Source organism: Lipophrys pholis (assembly GCF_963383615.2).
Source record: "Lipophrys pholis genome assembly, chromosome: 7".
In the NCBI taxonomy this organism is placed as follows: Eukaryota; Metazoa; Chordata; class Actinopteri; order Blenniiformes; family Blenniidae; genus Lipophrys; species Lipophrys pholis.
In genome coordinates, this window is record NC_137638.1 from 2,818,721 (window position 1) to 2,835,748 (window position 17,028).

At 46.1% G+C, this 17,028-nt stretch overlaps 2 protein-coding genes across 4 annotated transcripts in view; one reads left to right on the plus strand and one right to left on the minus strand.

Moving 5' to 3' along the window:
* Positions 1-6,187, plus strand: part of bmp2k (BMP2 inducible kinase) — a 32,913-nt gene extending 26,726 nt beyond the window's left edge. The window contains 1 exon segment of the mRNA XM_080467082.1: positions 4,085-6,187. Within this exon segment, the coding sequence (XP_080323208.1) occupies positions 4,085-5,445 (1,361 nt within the window). The 3' untranslated portion in view covers positions 5,446-6,187.
* Positions 6,188-7,355: 1,168 nt separating this feature from the next.
* paqr3a (progestin and adipoQ receptor family member IIIa) lies at positions 7,356-14,402 on the minus strand. 3 transcript variants are annotated; one of them, XM_080467086.1, is made up of 8 exons: positions 14,198-14,390; positions 13,637-13,727; positions 13,321-13,546; positions 12,808-12,970; positions 11,936-12,091; positions 9,816-10,001; positions 9,397-9,487; positions 7,985-9,288 (listed from the first exon to the last, which is right to left on the minus strand). In XM_080467086.1, the coding sequence occupies exons 3-8, from the start codon at positions 13,512-13,514 to the stop codon at positions 9,134-9,136; spliced, it is 945 nt and encodes a 314-aa protein (XP_080323212.1). In that variant the 5' UTR covers positions 13,515-13,546; positions 13,637-13,727; positions 14,198-14,390; the 3' UTR covers positions 7,985-9,133. The 3 variants fall into 3 exon arrangements, with proteins under 3 accessions (XP_080323210.1, XP_080323212.1, XP_080323211.1); XM_080467085.1 differs by having other exon boundaries at positions 13,627-13,727; positions 14,198-14,385; XM_080467084.1 differs by lacking the exon at positions 13,637-13,727 and having other exon boundaries at positions 7,356-9,288; positions 14,198-14,402.
* Between the last annotated feature and the right edge of the window lie 2,626 nt (positions 14,403-17,028).

The following is a 17,028-nucleotide window of genomic DNA, read 5'->3' on the forward strand; positions in this document are numbered from 1 at the left end:
TTAAGTCGTTGCCATTCCTGTTTTCTTTGCGGCGAGACGCACAGCCCGCCTTGTGACTCCACTCAGATCCATACAATCCTGCAGGGCTGTATGTGTTTACAGTGCATGTGTTCATGTGGAGGTAAGTCTGCAGAGCAGATCCACGTTCACGCCTCCGCCCTCCGCCCTCCGCCCGCCTTGTCGCAAGTCTCAGTTCTTTTCCTTTGGCGCAGTTTCATTGTTGTCTTCAGACGGCCATACTCAGAAACATCTTGTTCATGTGTACTGGTGGATGAATCTCAAACCAGATGAAAACAAAAATAAATAAGAAAGGGATGACCAGAGCCTTTAACTACATTTATCCTCTTTTTTTTTTATGTGCAAAGAAAGAGGAGCATTTGTGGGATGAACAAGCAGACGTAGACATTGAACATGTTGTTGCATTTTGTTTACATTTCCAGGTTTTTTTTTAAATTTTTTGTGCTTTGTTTTTTTTGTTTTTTTTAATGTTTGGGGTCGTTCTTGCCCCATTTTGTACCTCTCGGCTGTACACCCTGTGCACAGGCGGTAGGAGGACTAAACGTTTGTTAATTCTTGAATAAAGAGGTTAGGATTGGGAGTGTGGCGCGGCTCCTGGTACGACCAAGAGCTCACCGGTCCTCTTCTACATATCCTGTTTCTGCAATAGACAATGTCAAAGGTCCTGTATCATACTGTGAGTGTGAATGTATATCTTTATAGAATGTTACTGATAAATAAAATCATTGAAAAGCAATATTCACCCCTGGTTCATTCTTTGTATAGATCCTTTTTTAAAAGCAGAGATTTGGCTCTCTCCACCACTACAACACAAGCAAGATGTTCCTGATGCTATGGTGGCTGTCTTTGTCAAAACTTTCTGTCTGAACGTACCGCAGATCAGCCAGACCGGCGCCACGGGGGGGGGGGAACGTCGATCCCACAGCTCGCTCTCCGCGGCTGGACGATCAGATCAGAGCGACACGCAGCTGGGTTTCGGGGTCACTTGTGTCAGAAAGTCGGGGGTTATTGGCGCCGGTGGAGAGCAAAAGGCTGCGGAAATACACCGAGCACAAACGTAGTGATTCGCCCGCCACATTCTTCAGATCTCAACTCGGTCTGACGTCCGCGAGGAGCCTTTTATTCTTTGATTTCTGATCCAGGTTCTCGTCTCTAAGGAGGATCTGCATTCTGTCGGAATACATTTAACTACGGACGTGACAAACGTGTTCTCTTAGATGCAATAAGAACCTGTTTGAGGGAACGTTCTCTCTATAGTCGTTCAATGAAATCAAGAGGAGTTAAAAACCTGAGATTGTGCGACATGTAGGAAACTCCAGACGTGGTTCTCGAGGTGAAGATGTCCTGATAGAACCAGATGGTCGTTTAACCAGAGGATGAGTCTTGAGTGTTTCAGAGCTCTCGCATAGAAAACATCACCACAACATCTGTACTTAACAATCATCCTCAGTCTTTTTCTTGGATTAACTTCTTGAAACTCTTTAGAGGAGTCGTCTTCTGTGTTCGACTGCCTCTGAAAATGTTCTATTATAACAATTATTTTGATCTGGATCACCACAAACAAATGTATTGGTTCTTCCTTTCATAAAAATGCACCAATTTTCATGAAGATTTCATTATTTTTTGAGATATATTATATTATAACCTCTTGGTGGAATTAAAACAAAACAAAAAAAAAATTCTAATTGTTTTACTCTGTGAGATAAATAACAATTCCATATAAATTAGTAAAATGACTATCTAAAATTGTATTAAAAAAAAAAAAAGTGTAAATCACTGGTGAACGAAGACGGCAGAAAAGTCAAAATGGCTTAAATCTCTAGAAACAAACCTAAAGTAAAAGATCCAGTTTGTCCTGAAGCAGCTCAAACTAAGATTTATTAAATAGAAAAGTCTTCAGTCGAACCTTCAGAGTAGAAACTGTGTCAGAAAGAACTCGGGATAAATAGCATAGAAGTTAAAACGTCAATATGACAGGATAAAGTTAGATAAACTAGAGCTACACTCGGTAGAGCGCAGACCGAGTTAGCATCGCGAGCATGATAGCCGTTAGCTCATATCTCCTCCATGAGGTGCCTCTCCCATCCACGTTTTTTTTTTCACAGTTTCTCGAGGTTCATCCGCCAACGATTCGCCGTTAACGTCCTTGCTGGATTTCATGGAACTCGGGTGGGTTGAGGTCAGATCCTCGCCTCTTAGAAAACCACATGAACCTGTGTGATCTTCAGGTTGATGGACGCTGCGCTCCACTTTATCCTCCTCCCGCCGAAGAGAACAATCACAGAACCTGTTTCTAACCACTTATTTGTATCTGCTGGCGATCCGGCGCCGCTCTGTAATCCTGAGAGGACGGAGGACAAAACCAATCTGTACCAACCTGACATCTTCTCTCCTGATTAAACATGCTTCCATTGTTTGGACCACGATTACAACTTGTAATCTGTGAGCGGTGAACAGATGCAGAGCTGCTCCTAATTCCTTTTTTTTTTTTTTTTTTCTTTTGTTCCTGGGTCCTCGTCTTTATTCTCGTTGTTTCATTTATCGACGAAGCTTTTTGGCTAATCTGCCGCCGCGCGCTGCCAGCTTGGACGCTCCAGGATGTGGAGACATTTCCATTCTGGTGTTCTCAGCGGGGGGTCTTCTCCCTCTCTCTCTCTCCCTCTCTCTCTCGCTCTCTCTCGCTCTGCTCTTGATGTGGAGCTTCCTCCAACAGGGAACAATGACTTGGCTCGTCGCGTGCGGCTCGGTTTATTTTCAATTCAACTGGAAACTGTCCACTTGCTAATGAGGCTAATTTCTGAAGTCGCTATTATACAGAATCTCTTGGAAATAAATTGACAAGTTTTTTTTTTTTTGTTTGTTTTTTTTCAAAACAAATGCCGATTCCAGGGAAGAATTTATAGACACGCGAGAGTGAGGAGAGGAACTGACAGAACAAGGTTTTACTCCTGAAGGCCGAAGGCGGAGAGGAGAAGCCGGGTCATGGCTGAGAACTCGCGGCAGCTTTCACAACATATTGACTCGGCTGCTCCTTCTGCTGCAGCGTCACCAGAACCGCCGCCACAAGTCGAATCCTCCCGAGGCCACGTGTCAAAGGAAAAACCACAAGTCTGCAACTCCTTGTGTCACAATCCACCAATTCACATTCATCGAAATGAAAACACAACTCAGAAATCTGGATGTACATTTATATACTCTGTAGAGTCACTACAGAGTTGCTACAGAGACTGTAGAGTCGCTACGGAGCCGTTAGAGACTGTAGAGTCGCTACAGAGACTGTAGAGTCACTACATAGACTGTAGAGTCGCTTCAGAGACTAGAGTCACTGCAGAGTCATTACAGAGACTGTAGAGTCGCTACAGAGACTGTAGAGTCACTACAGAGACTGTAGAGTTGCTACAGAGACTGTAGAGTCGCTACAGAGTCGTTACAGAGACTGTAGAGTCACTACAGAGTCGTTACAGAGACTGTAGAGTCACTACAGAGTCATTACAGAGACTGTAGAGTCGCTACAGAGACTGTAGAGTCGCTACAGAGTCGTTACAGAGACTGTAGAGTCACTACAGAGTCGCTACAGAGACTGTAGAGGCACTACAGAGTCGTTACAGAGACTGTAGAGTCACTACAGAGTCGCTACAGAGACTGTAGAGTCACTACAGAGTCGTTACAGAGACTGTAGTCACTACAGAGTCGCTACAGAGACTGTAGAGGCACTACAGAGTCGTTACAGAGACTGTAGAGTTGCTACAGAGACTGTAGAGTCACTAGAGTCATTACAGAGACTGTAGAGTCACTACAGAGTCGCTACAGAGACTGTAGAGTCGCTACAGAGTCGTTACAGAGACTGTAGAGTCACTACAGAGTCGTTACAGAGACTGTAGAGTCACTACAGAGTCGCTACAGAGACTGTAGAGTCCCTACAGAGTCGCTAGTAGGAGCTGTAGATCCAAATGCCTCGGGTATCAGACCTGTGTTTGACGCCTCATGTTGAAGTAAAGCTGTTAACGTGTTGTTTGTGTTGTTTGTGTTGTTTGTGTTGTTTGTGTTGTTTGTGTTGTTTGTGCAGGTGTGGCTGTGACGACGGTTGATCAGACGATGGATGAGGCTGCAGCTCCACCGGCTTCAGTCCCGGATGAAGAGTTGCAGTCGACAGCAGCCAAGGAGCCGAGATCAGTGAAGAAGCACAGCGGCAGACCAGGTGAAGAGTCAGAGAGCGACTTCGAGTCCGACCCTCCTTCGCCGAAAAGCAGCGAGGACGAGGACCCGGAGGAAGACGAGGTCGTGAACAGTGAGCACGGCGAGGACACCGAGCCGGAAAACCTGGGACAGAGGCCGCTGCTGATGGACTCTGAGGAGGAGGACGAAGACAAGCACAGCTCGGATTCGGAGAACGACCGCAGGAGGGTCAAGAGCCTCTCGAAGAAATCCAGAGCCCGCGGAGGAGTTCCCGAGGCCGACTCGGGCCCCGCCCCCGTCACACCGCCCGCCTCGCTGTCCAGAGCCGGAGCCACGGCAACCGTGGACGTGTTCGGCGCCATTCCTTTCCTCAGAGGCGCCTCGCCTGTCGGACCCCCAGATAAAGCCGACATCTTCACCAAAGCGCCTTTCAGACAAGTCGGTGAAGACCAGCGGGCCGCGGACGAGTTCGACGTTTTTACCAAAGCGCCATTTAGCCGCAACCTCTCGAAGACGGGGAAGAGTGGCGACGACATGCCGGGGGGCCAAACTCCGCCCCTGTCCCCCGAGGCCATCGACATCTTTGGCTTCTCGCCGTTCGAGCCGGGACCCGCCGCGCCGCCGCCCGCCACCTCCAGGAGCGCAGAAGACCTCTTCCGCTCGCCGCTGGAGGAGTCGGCGAGTCCCCAGCAGCAGAGGCTCAAGCAGCGCAGCCTTCAGAAGCTCTCGTCCCGCCAGAGGAGAACCAAGCAGGAGCACGCGGCGGGGGGCAGCAACGGCAAGCGCCACCACGGCACGCCCACCGGGGGGCGCAAGAGCGGCAAGCCGACGTACCGCACGCCCGAACGGGTCCGGAGGCACAAGAAGGTCGGCCGCAGAGACTCGCAGAGCAGCAACGAGTTCCTCAGCACGTCGGATTCCAAGGAGAACATCAGCCTGGACGTGACCATGGCCGAGGGCAACGAGAAGGGCGCCGTCCTGCCGGGCGACGAGGCGCCGCTCGACCCGTTCGGAGCCGGACCCTTCCACCCTCAGTACCAGGCCCTCGGCGAGGGGAGGAGCGAGCTGGCCTCGGCCACCAGCAAGTCCCGGTCGGGCTCTCTGCACGGGCTGCTGGCGGAGAGTCACAGCATGGACGACTTCGGCGCCGTTCCCTTCACGGAGCTGGTGGTCCACGGCGGCCAGCAGCAGCAGGCGCAGCCCGGCGACCTCGACCCGTTCGGCGCCGCGCCGTTCCCCTCCAAGCAGTGAGCTCTCCCGACGTCTTCCTGCCTCGATGTTCCCCCCCCCCAGCCCCCGGGGAAGCGTGGCTCCCGAGCTTTCTTGGTTTGGGTATTTTTTATTTTTTATTTTTGAAGAAACCATCGCTAAAGGAATCCTAACACTTCTTTTTTTCGGTGCACACGTACCTTTGGATGAGAAAACTGGAATCCTGTGGAGTTTGTCGGTGTTTCCAAATATCGTTCGGCTGTAGCTGTTTGCTGAAAAGCCTTTTATGCTGCGTCAGACCGAGGGAAATGGAGAAAAACAAAGCCAACCCTACCCTGAAAACCAGGCTGTGATTTGAAGCTTCGATACGCTCCTCATGGCTTTTGCCTTCTGATTCTACCGATATGGTTTTTTTGTTTTCTGATTCGCACCACGAAGCCTTACGAGAGCTGGGCTTTGCCTCGCTTCATAGTACCTCTGAAACCAGCATGCAGCAGCCTGCAGCAGCCTTCTGTGCAGATTTATACCACGGAGTTAAACCACTTTGTTTCTGTCCTTACTAGACTCTTCTCTATGCATCCTGTAACAGTCTTTATGCAGCCATATGTGGGGGTTTTGTTGGATTATTACACTTTGAAATGCTCAAAGGGATCAATTTATATTGTACTTTAAAAACAAGAAAGAAGAAAAAAAAAAAAAAGGTTTTCTCTAGTAATTCTCCAGTTTGAGGTTTTCATTTACGTCACATTCTCTTCAACATGTGGAAATAAAGCTTTGGATCGACCACCGCTGTAGGAAACTCACATGTTGGTTCTCTTCTGTGCGCAAATCTCACGAAAAGACCCAAAAAAAAAAACGAGTTAACGTGGCGACGGCTGAAGCTGAAGGCCGTCTCACATCCGGTAACAGGATCAGAAATAGACGTTCACACTCTTAAAACTACATCCAGCAGAGCGGAACGGGAGGATCCGTCTTATCCAACCCTTCAGTGGGCAAATTAAAGGATATTTAAAACTTTACAAGCCGGTGAAGTCTGATCAGTAGCACCAAACTGACTCAAACACAATTCCTACAATTTATCAGTAAAGATCATGTACACACTTTGGATCACCTCCATACTTGTGTGTGTAATTTGCATTAAAGTGTAAAACCATCATGTGTCACAATTCAAACACTTTGATCGACTCTTCATATTGTTGAGGTTAGAAGTTGTGACCGAGAGAAAGAAGCTTTTTTTTTTTACTAAAGCAAAGCTATGGAAGCGTATTGCATTCACATGAAAAATAAAATCGACAGGTTTTTTTTCCCGAATTAATGGCATAATTATCTCATAATTATGAGAACAAATTTATTATAAAGAATGTTTACAGTTTTTTTTAAATTTATGAGCTAATGGTTTTCTGGGGAAAAAAAGTTGTTTTTCTGAATTTCTGAAATAATTATCTCATAATTATGAGAAACAAATTTATTATAAAAACATTGATTCTGTTTTTTTTAATTTATAAGATAAATTATATATTTTATTATCTCATGAGATAAATTATGTATAATTATATATAAAAATATGATTTATTATCTCAAATTCAGAAAAACTATTTTTTTATAATGTTTTCTCATAATTATGAGATAATTATTTCATAAATTCAGAAAAACTAAAAAAAAAATTCCCAGAAAACCATTATCTCATAAATTCAGAAAAACTGTAAAAAAAAAAGTTTATGAATATTTTCTCACAATTATGAGATAATTATGTCATTAATTTGGAAAAACAGTTATATTTTTTTATATAATTATCTCATGAATTCAGAAAAACTTTTTTTCCCAGAAAATCATTATCTCATAATTCTGAGATGTCTCATAATTCTGAGAGAATTATCTCAGATTATCTCATAAATTCAGAAAAACGGTAAAAAAAAATTCTCATAATAATGAGATCATTATGTCATTAATTCAGAAAAACAGTTGATTTTTATTTTTTCATGTGAATGCAATACGCTTCCCTACAAAGCAACTTGACTGTTTGGAAGAAAGAGGAAATGACCAAATATGGTCCGTGGAATGTTGAGCCTCATTTATTCTTAAACATTCTGAACACTTGCGAGTTCACGGGTGTGTGAAGTTCGAGGAGCTTCGTCTCTGTCCTCTCCACGTCAACATCACCTCCTTCTTCTTCTCTTCCTGGTTATTTGGAGATTTATCGTGATCCAGAGCGTCTGGTGGACTGAATACCAACAGACTGGACCCAAACCGAAGCAGAGGTCCAATCGGTCCTCAGGTCTCGCTGTGGATCACCGACTTCTCTTTGATCACAGTAAACACCACCACCTCCTCCTCCCTCACCACTTCATCTTCCACTGTGTGCATCACTGCTGTGGGGCAATAAAGAAAGTTTCCTCTCAAGCCGGAGTCTGAGCTTTGATTCGGACCGAAGCTCTTTCTCTCCTCGGACTTTGGGAGTTTTAATCCCCATGGAGAAATTATCTCTAAAATATCTCCTGCTTTGATTTTGATGTAAAACATGCAGTGCTTCAAAAAAAAAAAAAAGAAGTGACGTTTCTCAGAATGAATGCGTGACGAAACCCAACGTTGAAACATTTATTTATTGATAACTTAGAAATCATCCTAGAAAACACACAAACACGGGATTTCAGAATGAAAAGCCAAACAACCGAGCATGACTCAGCAGAAACAACTAGTGTACGTTTAAAAACGCCGACCATGATTCGGTGCGTCAGTGATTCAGACTTTCAGTCGCGAACAAATAAATCCCGCAAAACAATGCGGATTAACAACAACACAGTTAAAAGCACACGCTCCACACCTCTGTAGAAAAAACCCGGTTCTATGTAAAAGGGTTCAAATGACCAGAACAGAACCCACCTCACGAGCTTAAAAACATCATTTTGTCAAGAGTGCAAAAATAGTTTCTACTGTAGCAGTTCAGCTTGGAGTTCTCGTGAGTCGTCCTGTGGGTCGGACCATGCGATTGGCCGGGTCGGACCATATGATTGGCCTGGTCGGACCATGTGATTGGCCGGGTCGGACCATGTGATTGGCCGGACGTGTGACGGTCCTGTTAAAGTTTTTACTCCCAACTGCAGCAGAGGAAGACTTTCCATCTTCAAATCAAAACAAAATCAAACATCTGCAACCACAAAACATGTTTCAGCTTTAAAATGAGGAGGACAAACTGAGGAAGGTCACAGAATCATATTTGTGAAGTTTAAAGAAACTTTTATCACGTTGATCTTAAAGGTGCAACATGTTTGGTGGCTGCAGATTAAAATTGATCTGTGATCTATAGAAGCAGCGGGGCAACGTGTCGGAACCACAGTGGACCTCGGGTGGTTGTGGGAGGAGCCGGGTGGTTCTGGGAGGAGCCAGTGGTCCTCAGGTGGTTCTGGGAGGAGCTAGGTGGCCCTCAGGTGGTTCTGGGAGGAGCCAGGTGGACCTCAGGTGGTTATGGGAGGGGCCAAGTGGTTCTGGGAGGAGCCATAGTGGACCTCAGGTGGTCCTGGGAGGAGCCAGGTGGTTCTGGGAGGAGCCAGTGGACATCAGGTGGTTCTGGGAGGAGCCAGTGGACATCAGGTGGTTCTGGGAGGAGCCATAGTGGACATCAGGTGGTTCTGGGAGGAGCCAGTGGACATCAGGTGGTTCTGGTAGGAGCCATAGTGGACCTCAGGTGGTTCTGGGAGGAGCCAAGTGGTTCTAGGAGGAGCCATAGTGGACCTCAGGTGGTTCTAGCAGAGTGCGGAGGCCCGTTGGGACACGGCTCAGTGAGTCGGTGGGTCATGATGAAGCCAGACGTCTGGTGCCACCAGTAGAACATGAAGACCAGCAGGACGTGCCACACCTGGTGGCTGGAGCCCACGTAGTTCAGCTGACCTGAACGCACACGCACACGCACACGCACACGCACACACACACACACCCTGTGTGAGAGATGGTCAGGTGAACAGTGCTCCATGTCACCTGAGGGAACGGCGCCCTCACCTGGGAAGTAGCGTTCAGGGACTTTGGAGACGTAGAAAACGAGGGCTAACGCTGCGATGACGTACATCCCCAGAACCCGAGGAACGAACGCCTGCAGAGCGTCGACACGGTAGCATGTTAGCACGTTAGCACAGTTCACACGGCGACTCCTTCACCCCTCCTTTCATCTCAAACATCAAAATCCAAACGGTTTTAATACAGAAAGTTCTTTTCTATCTTCTCTAAACCAGAACTCTGCAACCTGCAGCCACACGCCACTCTACAGCCCCTCTGTGGCCACTCTACAGCCAGCCCTCCATGTGGCTCCAGGTTGCACCGCTCTAGTTCAGGATAATAAAATTCAAACGACACATCCAATCCAGGAGGTTGTTTTCATGACGAGGGTAGAGCCGCCAGCGGCTCACCTGGACCCGACTCACCTGGACCAGCGGGGCCGAGAAGCCCCCCGTGAGCCAGATCCAGTGGACGGTGGGGACGAGGCCGCAGACCGCCACCGAGCTGAAGACCAGCCTCCACTTCTGACCCAGGTAGTGAGGATGGATCTGGGCCAGGAAGACCGCCAGGATCATGGCCAGGACCGCCACCAGGTACACCTGCCTCCAGTACTGACACAGGGGGCAATTAACACATGGGGAGGGGCAGTTAACACCAGGTACACCTGCTTCAGTACGACATAAACTCAATGAACTGGATTTGATATGTATTTAATCTAGCTGATCAGTTTTCAGACCAGGTTGGACTGCATGTTCTTTCTTGGGGAGTCTGGTTGGTGTTTTAGTGAATCTCAGGCTCTTTTCTCATCGTTGGAACATAAATCATTTTCCTCCCTGCAAGAAAACGTTCCTCCTTTAGTCCTCCTCATGGATGCAGATTTGGGAAACACAATGCAGCAGCGGCTTCAGAACTCATGAGAGGAATCGGAGACCACGACGGAGAGGGGCTGGTCGGGCCGAGGATCAGAACGAGACGTCTCCGGATGCGAGGGAGCTCTGAAAAGTGTCCCTGTTCTTCACCAACTTCCTCCAGAGTGTGTCGAAGTGTGGAGCGGCTGGTCCGGTGTTCCTCCTTCTGTCCGTCTTGCGTGGAGGATGCAGGCCTCGGTCCAGTCACACGTCCTCGAGCGGCTGAATTTCACAGTGAATAAATTTGCGGCGGGAACGAGGCCTCGCTGTGCCGCGGCCAAATCCTCCAGCTCCTTGTCGTGGAGAGAGAGAGAGAGAGAGAGAGAGAGAGAGAGAGAGCGCGAGCGAGTGAGCGAGCGCACTCGCTGCCCGAGTAGAAGAAATCTGTTTTTCTTCGGGGACTTGGCGTGCCTCGGGAGCGGAGCCACCCCAGAAGCACAGCCCCGCTGTTGGCAGCCGTGAGGGGGAGGGGGAGGGGGAGGGGGGAGGCTTCGCTGAGAACGTGCAAACGTCATATGGTGGGCAACAGGAGTGACGAACCGCTCTGTGAAAGCAGCCATCTGGTTCGGGCTGGAGCAGATTTCAGCTCCGTACCGGGGGCAAAATAACCCGGCACTTCCAATATGTGGGAGAAGAGACGAGGAGGCGGCGCAGCCAGACTTCACGCTGCTCTGTGGTGGGCGTCTGCACGCTGCTGCCGAGGGGCCGTGGTCCAAACACTGAGGGAGGGGGGGGGGGGGGAGACCCAGAGTCCACCACAACCGGGGAGGGCTGGAACCCAGAGTCCACCAGAACCAATCTGAAGCGTCTGCAGTCACTCATTCACCTGCCTGTACCTCCACAGACCAGCAGGGGGCCCAAGCTGAACCGTTACACTGCAGAACGCACTCCAGGAGGCGTCCCAGCACCGCAGCATGTATGCACACACACACACACACACACACACACACACACACACACACACACACACACACACACACACACACACACACACACACACACACACACACACACACACACACACACACACACACACACACACACACACACACACACACACACACACACACACACACACACACACACACACACACACACACACAGCTAGTCGTCCCTCCTATCTCCTTTCTCAGGATGACTCAACGCAGATCATGGAAGTTACCAAAGCAATAATCTGCCTTGAACAACTTTAAATCATCTAGAACCCAGATCCCAACTCGGAATGTTCTGGATGTTGTAGAACCAACACAGTACGGTTTTTGTGCAGCCTATTCTCACTCTGATTGGTTCTTTATTCACCTGGTTTACCTTTAGTTCCTCTTTTCTTTTGATTTACATTCAAACCATGTGATATTAGAGATTATATCAGTGGTTAGAGCCTCAGGGGAAAGTGAGAGAAATGCACTTTTTGTAGTCCATTTTTGGAAATTTGTAGTTTATTTCACCACGGTTGACGTCATTAACCTTCGCTGTCGTTGGATTATTATTACATGACCTAGTGGAAGTGTGTTCAGATTGTCAAAACAACGTGATCGCCTTTCCCAACTCCTTTAGGAAGTATCCCAACACCTTTCCGTAACCCTGTGACGTCATCCACGGGGTTAAGGAAAGGCCAACCTGGACGCTCACACACTCACGTCGTGGCAGTAGAAGGTGTAGAACACTCCGGGCACGTAGCAGCCCAGGATGCCGATGGAAACCCCGGCGCAGTCCAACGCCATCCAGCGGCGGCTCGTCTTCTCGGAGCGGTGGCAGCAGAAGAGGTGAAAGCCCACCGAGCACAGCATGCACAGCTGAGAGAGACACACACACACACACACACACACACACACACACACACACACACACACACACACACACACACACACACACACACACACACACACACACACACACACACACACACACACACACACACACACACACACACACACACACACACACACACACACACACACACACACACACACACACACACACACACACACACACACACACACACACACACACACACCTCGGTGAAGTATGTACTCTTCATATTATGTTTTTCTAAATCTTTGTATAATGCAGCTGGACAGACTCCAGAATTTCCCCACGAGGACAACAAGAGTATCTCTCATCTTATAGCAGAGCTCACCTGTCATAACCAGGCTGTCAGAACATAAATGACATGTCAATGCACAGTAGAGACGGTTCCGTGTTCATACCAGAACAGACTTTAAGGTTAGTTTATTGGTTTTTAAAGCTCTTCACGGTTTTATTCCTCTCGATCCGTCAGATTGAATCATCTGAGCCTGTAACAGCTCTCGGCTCCTCTGCTAGTCTTTTAATCTGATCAAAACATAAAGCGGGAAATCCTTTCAGTACCGTGACCTCCACCTGTGGAACGGGTCACTGAGGGCGCCCCCTGCTGTGCAACTCTTTCTGGCGAGCCCTGAACCGAAACAAAGCGTTTCATTGTGTTTTACAGCTTTAGCCGGGGTTGTTTATTCACGAATGCGACGTCTACCTGGAGACAGAAGAGGCCGATGGAGTAGATGATGTAGTCGTCTCTGGAGGCGCCCGCTGCCGGCAGCACCAGCGCCATGTTGTACACCCCGAGACAGAAAAAGAGCAGAAAGCCCAGCAGGTGACTCCAGATGTTCACCGTCTCGTTGGACAGGACGAAGAGGCTGAAACAGGATTTACAATCATCACTGCAAACACAAATGTAAGTCATCAAGCGGCCTTTCGTCTCATTGTAGAAAGCGCTGCGTCTTCTGGGCGACGCGAGAGAATTTAAACCTAAAACACTTCAGGTAATTCAGAGGGATCCACATTTAACTTCAAAAACAAAAAAACTCATGAGTGGAATAATAGATATGAAAAAAAAAAAAGAGACTGCCCATTCATTGCTGGAGTACGCTCACAATGGCTGCCATCTTGGATGAGGACCCTCTCCTCAGTACATTCACTCCTATTGATGAAGGAGATCTTTAAACTACCAAAATAACCTGAACTGAGCTGGCGTTGTGGGCATTACCTCTTGATGCAGAGTCTGGAGGGCAGGTAGGCTCTGTATCCATCTGTGATGTAGGGGTTGTCCCTCAGGAACACGGGGATCTGTTCATACGTGTACAGCCTGATGCCCCGGGGCGCCAGCACAGGCCAGTACTGATAACTGCCCAGCTCCATGTAGTGTGTAGTGTGAGCATGTTTCTGGACTTTCTGATGCATGGCTGACCTGGAGGCATCAGCTTTACTCTGACCTGGAGGAGGAAACAAAACATCAGTCTCAGCTGGAGTGAAAAGACAGGAGACTCAGATTTTACTGGATCAACTCTTCAACCTTTCTTTACTTTAAATGGAACATTTGGACCTCCAACTGGGAGAAAAGAGGAGTCACTTGAGTGGAGCTGTAGAGTCACATGTGGCTGCAGGTTACAGAATCTGGTTTAAACCATTAAAACAGTCAGAATATACAGTTACTTTATGTTCCTCCAGAGGTGATCCAACATCAGTCTGATCTGTGATCCCTTGACGGGAATTAAATGTGTAAAACGAAGCAGATAATATCAGACTCCGCCCATAATATTTCTCACAGTCTACAGATTGATCATTCAGATTTTAGAATGTGGAATTTAATCCTGAAGCTCTAAAATGTCTCAATAATGAAATGCTAACATGCTAACGAGCTAAGAGCAACAATGGAAAACATCCTCACATAAGGTTTTTTCTTCATAACACTGCATCAAAAACCTGTGTCCGTGTACAAAAATCTAATTAAACCCCCCCAAAAAAAGTGTCAAGTGACACAAGATCGGAGAAGCTTTAAAGTTCTAAACTTTCAGAGTTGTAAATGCCAACAGGCTAACAGGTGCTAACAGGCTAATCTAGGAGAATCACGGAGGAAAACCAACCTTTCAACGTGCTGAATGAGCACTGCGGGCCATGCTGGGCTTTGTGGGTAGTACTGCGCATCTGTCAATATTGACTGAATTTTAACTTACACTTTCATTTCATTTATCCTAAAAACAAAAAGATTAACAAAAAAAAAAAAAAAAACAAGAGTCAAGTTCCTTAAGACACGCTTCATCGTGACGTCAGTACGCCGGACCCCTTCTCAAGCGTGACCGCATTCTGCCTGAACATAAATTAATAAATAGATAGATAGATAGATAGATAGATAGATAGATAGATAGATAGATAGATAGATAGATAGATAGATAGATAGATAGATAGATAGATAGATAGATAGATAGATAGATAGATAGATAGATAGATAGATAGATAATTGTCCACTTGGTGTAGTGGTTAACAGTAAATATATCACTGGTCCGAATCAAGAATTTTCCACAACTACTATGAAACGTCACAGTAGCTGTATTTTAAACATCATTAAATTTAGTTCCAGAGAAGTCTTGTTAAAGGCGTTTATTAAATATGGTGGCACTTAGGCATCTGAGGTAATCCTATATTGTTGGGTGAAGTAATAAAATAATGACAATCTGTGGTAGAACTCGTAAATATTGACATGCAAAACACCAAACTTTCACATCTGCGTCTTTGTTAGATCAAATAGCAGTAATGGCTGGCCAATAGAGGGGGAAATCCTGTTTATTTTTTTACTTTCGAGGATTCTGATTGACTACCGTGGATTCATGCCTCTCGTTACACTGCCCCCTATAGGTTTGGCATGGTTATAGTAGATCTGAACCAGGCGCATACGCGGTCCATGTCAAGAATTTATTTATTTATTATTTTTTGTAAATGTGGAGGAGGAAATAAATATCAGTTTTTGTGTAAACGTGGCCTGATGAATATGAATCTGTGGTGGAAGGAGTGTTAAGTGGAGTTCCCAGTCTTACAGTCATTAGCCAGTGCACTCCGAGACCTTTCAGGTGTGATAGATGGAGGCAGATAACCTCAGTCATGATCATCACTCTGCTGTTTGCGCCGCGCTTTAATTACCCCACTGTCGAGTGGAAGCGTGTTGTTCATTATCACTTGTAACACACCTCTCAGCACATGCACTCTGGCACAGACTCAGCTGCCACAACAACTTAAGAGACGGGCTTGTGTGTGTGCAAAGACAAACAATAGAATCGCCTGCTGCCGTCGCGGTTCAACACATTAATTGATTTTGCAGCCTTACACTTGGCAGAGATCTGAAACTAGTTATTTTACAGGAGGAAGAAATCATAATAGAAATTGTATATTTTCTTTCTGTTCTCTGTTTTAGGATGGATTCTACGTAATTTTCCTTTGTTTTCTTGTTAAGTATAAAGACAAAGACACAAATAAGTAGTGATGCTTTAGAGATTCCATTGTTGAGTATGGCTGCAACTAACCATTATTTTGCTAATTAATTAGCCTTTACATAATTTTTTACAATTATACGATCAGTTTTTTTTTTCATAAAACAAACATTGTTTAACCTTTATTTACACAGGTAAGTTACAAACATCATCTCCTTTCGACAGCTGCCTCCACCATCTTGTTAAAAACTGACCACGTGGTGGCTCACGTGATGCAAACACAGCCACAACATGCTCGTTACTGCCACACTGTGGTCGCCACTGGAACACATTGGTTGAAAATTACAAAAAAACAAAAAAAGATAAAGGGCCACTCACATTAAAAAGTGTTATTAACCAACTCATGGATGAATGAATTAGTCATTGAATTAATCGATTTTAACTGATTAAAATTGATTAGTTGTTTCAGCGCGTATGTTGAGTTTAGATTTGTCTTTCAGTCACCAGTAATGATAAATAAACAGATTTCTTTCGACAGGCTAGCGGTGGATCTGCTAAATAAAACAAGCCAATTATTTCTGTCTCTGTGGCAAAAATGTCCCTCCTGCGGTCAAAACAACCCACAAAACAGATAAAACAGTTCATTTCGACTCCCCAGAATAAATTCATTGTAAAACTTGACAAACCATGAGTCCATGGGGTCATTACAGTGTAAATATCTAAAACCACATGATTAGTTCAACATGTAGTAATTTTGCTGCATACCAAAAATGAGCTCCGATAGATGAATAAAGTACATGATGTACTTGACGTTTTGGTATTTTTCCTCTTCTATTCTTGAACCCGGTTTAGAGGGTAAATGTTAGTGCGCTGTGTTTATTTTTCAGTTAATTTAATTCCAAATTTTTCCTCTCTTTTTAGTGGGATTTAATTTTTTCTTCTTCTGATGTCTGTCCTCACTGCGTCTCCATCTGATTGGTTTAATATGTTGACCAATAGCTCGATTGCACCGTGCTATGAAACATGCAAAAATCATTTATCACCGTCCAGTATGAAAAAGGCCGATGATTTGTGAGGTATGGTGCAGCCTTATCTTATACCAGAAGAATAAGATGGAGAATGTTAAGTCATTGCCATGAATGTCGTCTGGAGGTTGTTTATGGCCCCGAGTATTTCAACCAGTAAAGATTTCTACAATGTGAGAGTGAAAATTCCTCTTGGACAAATCTTCAGCGTTCCGGGCAGGAAGTTAAAATAAACGTGTGAGCTGCTGAGGACAGAAGAACAGTCTCTGGTGCTGCGTCTTCGCAAACCATCCGAGAACGCACAGATGGCGTCTCAGTCTGATTGTCTGTTTGGGGACTAAAACAAAGTCCATGAACTTGTGATGAAACCGTGTCATATTGATAATCATGCTGTTCCAACCGCAACCTGCTCTCGGGATCGGAGGAGATTTCACCAAGTGGACAAAAGCACTTTGTTCTGAGTCTCTG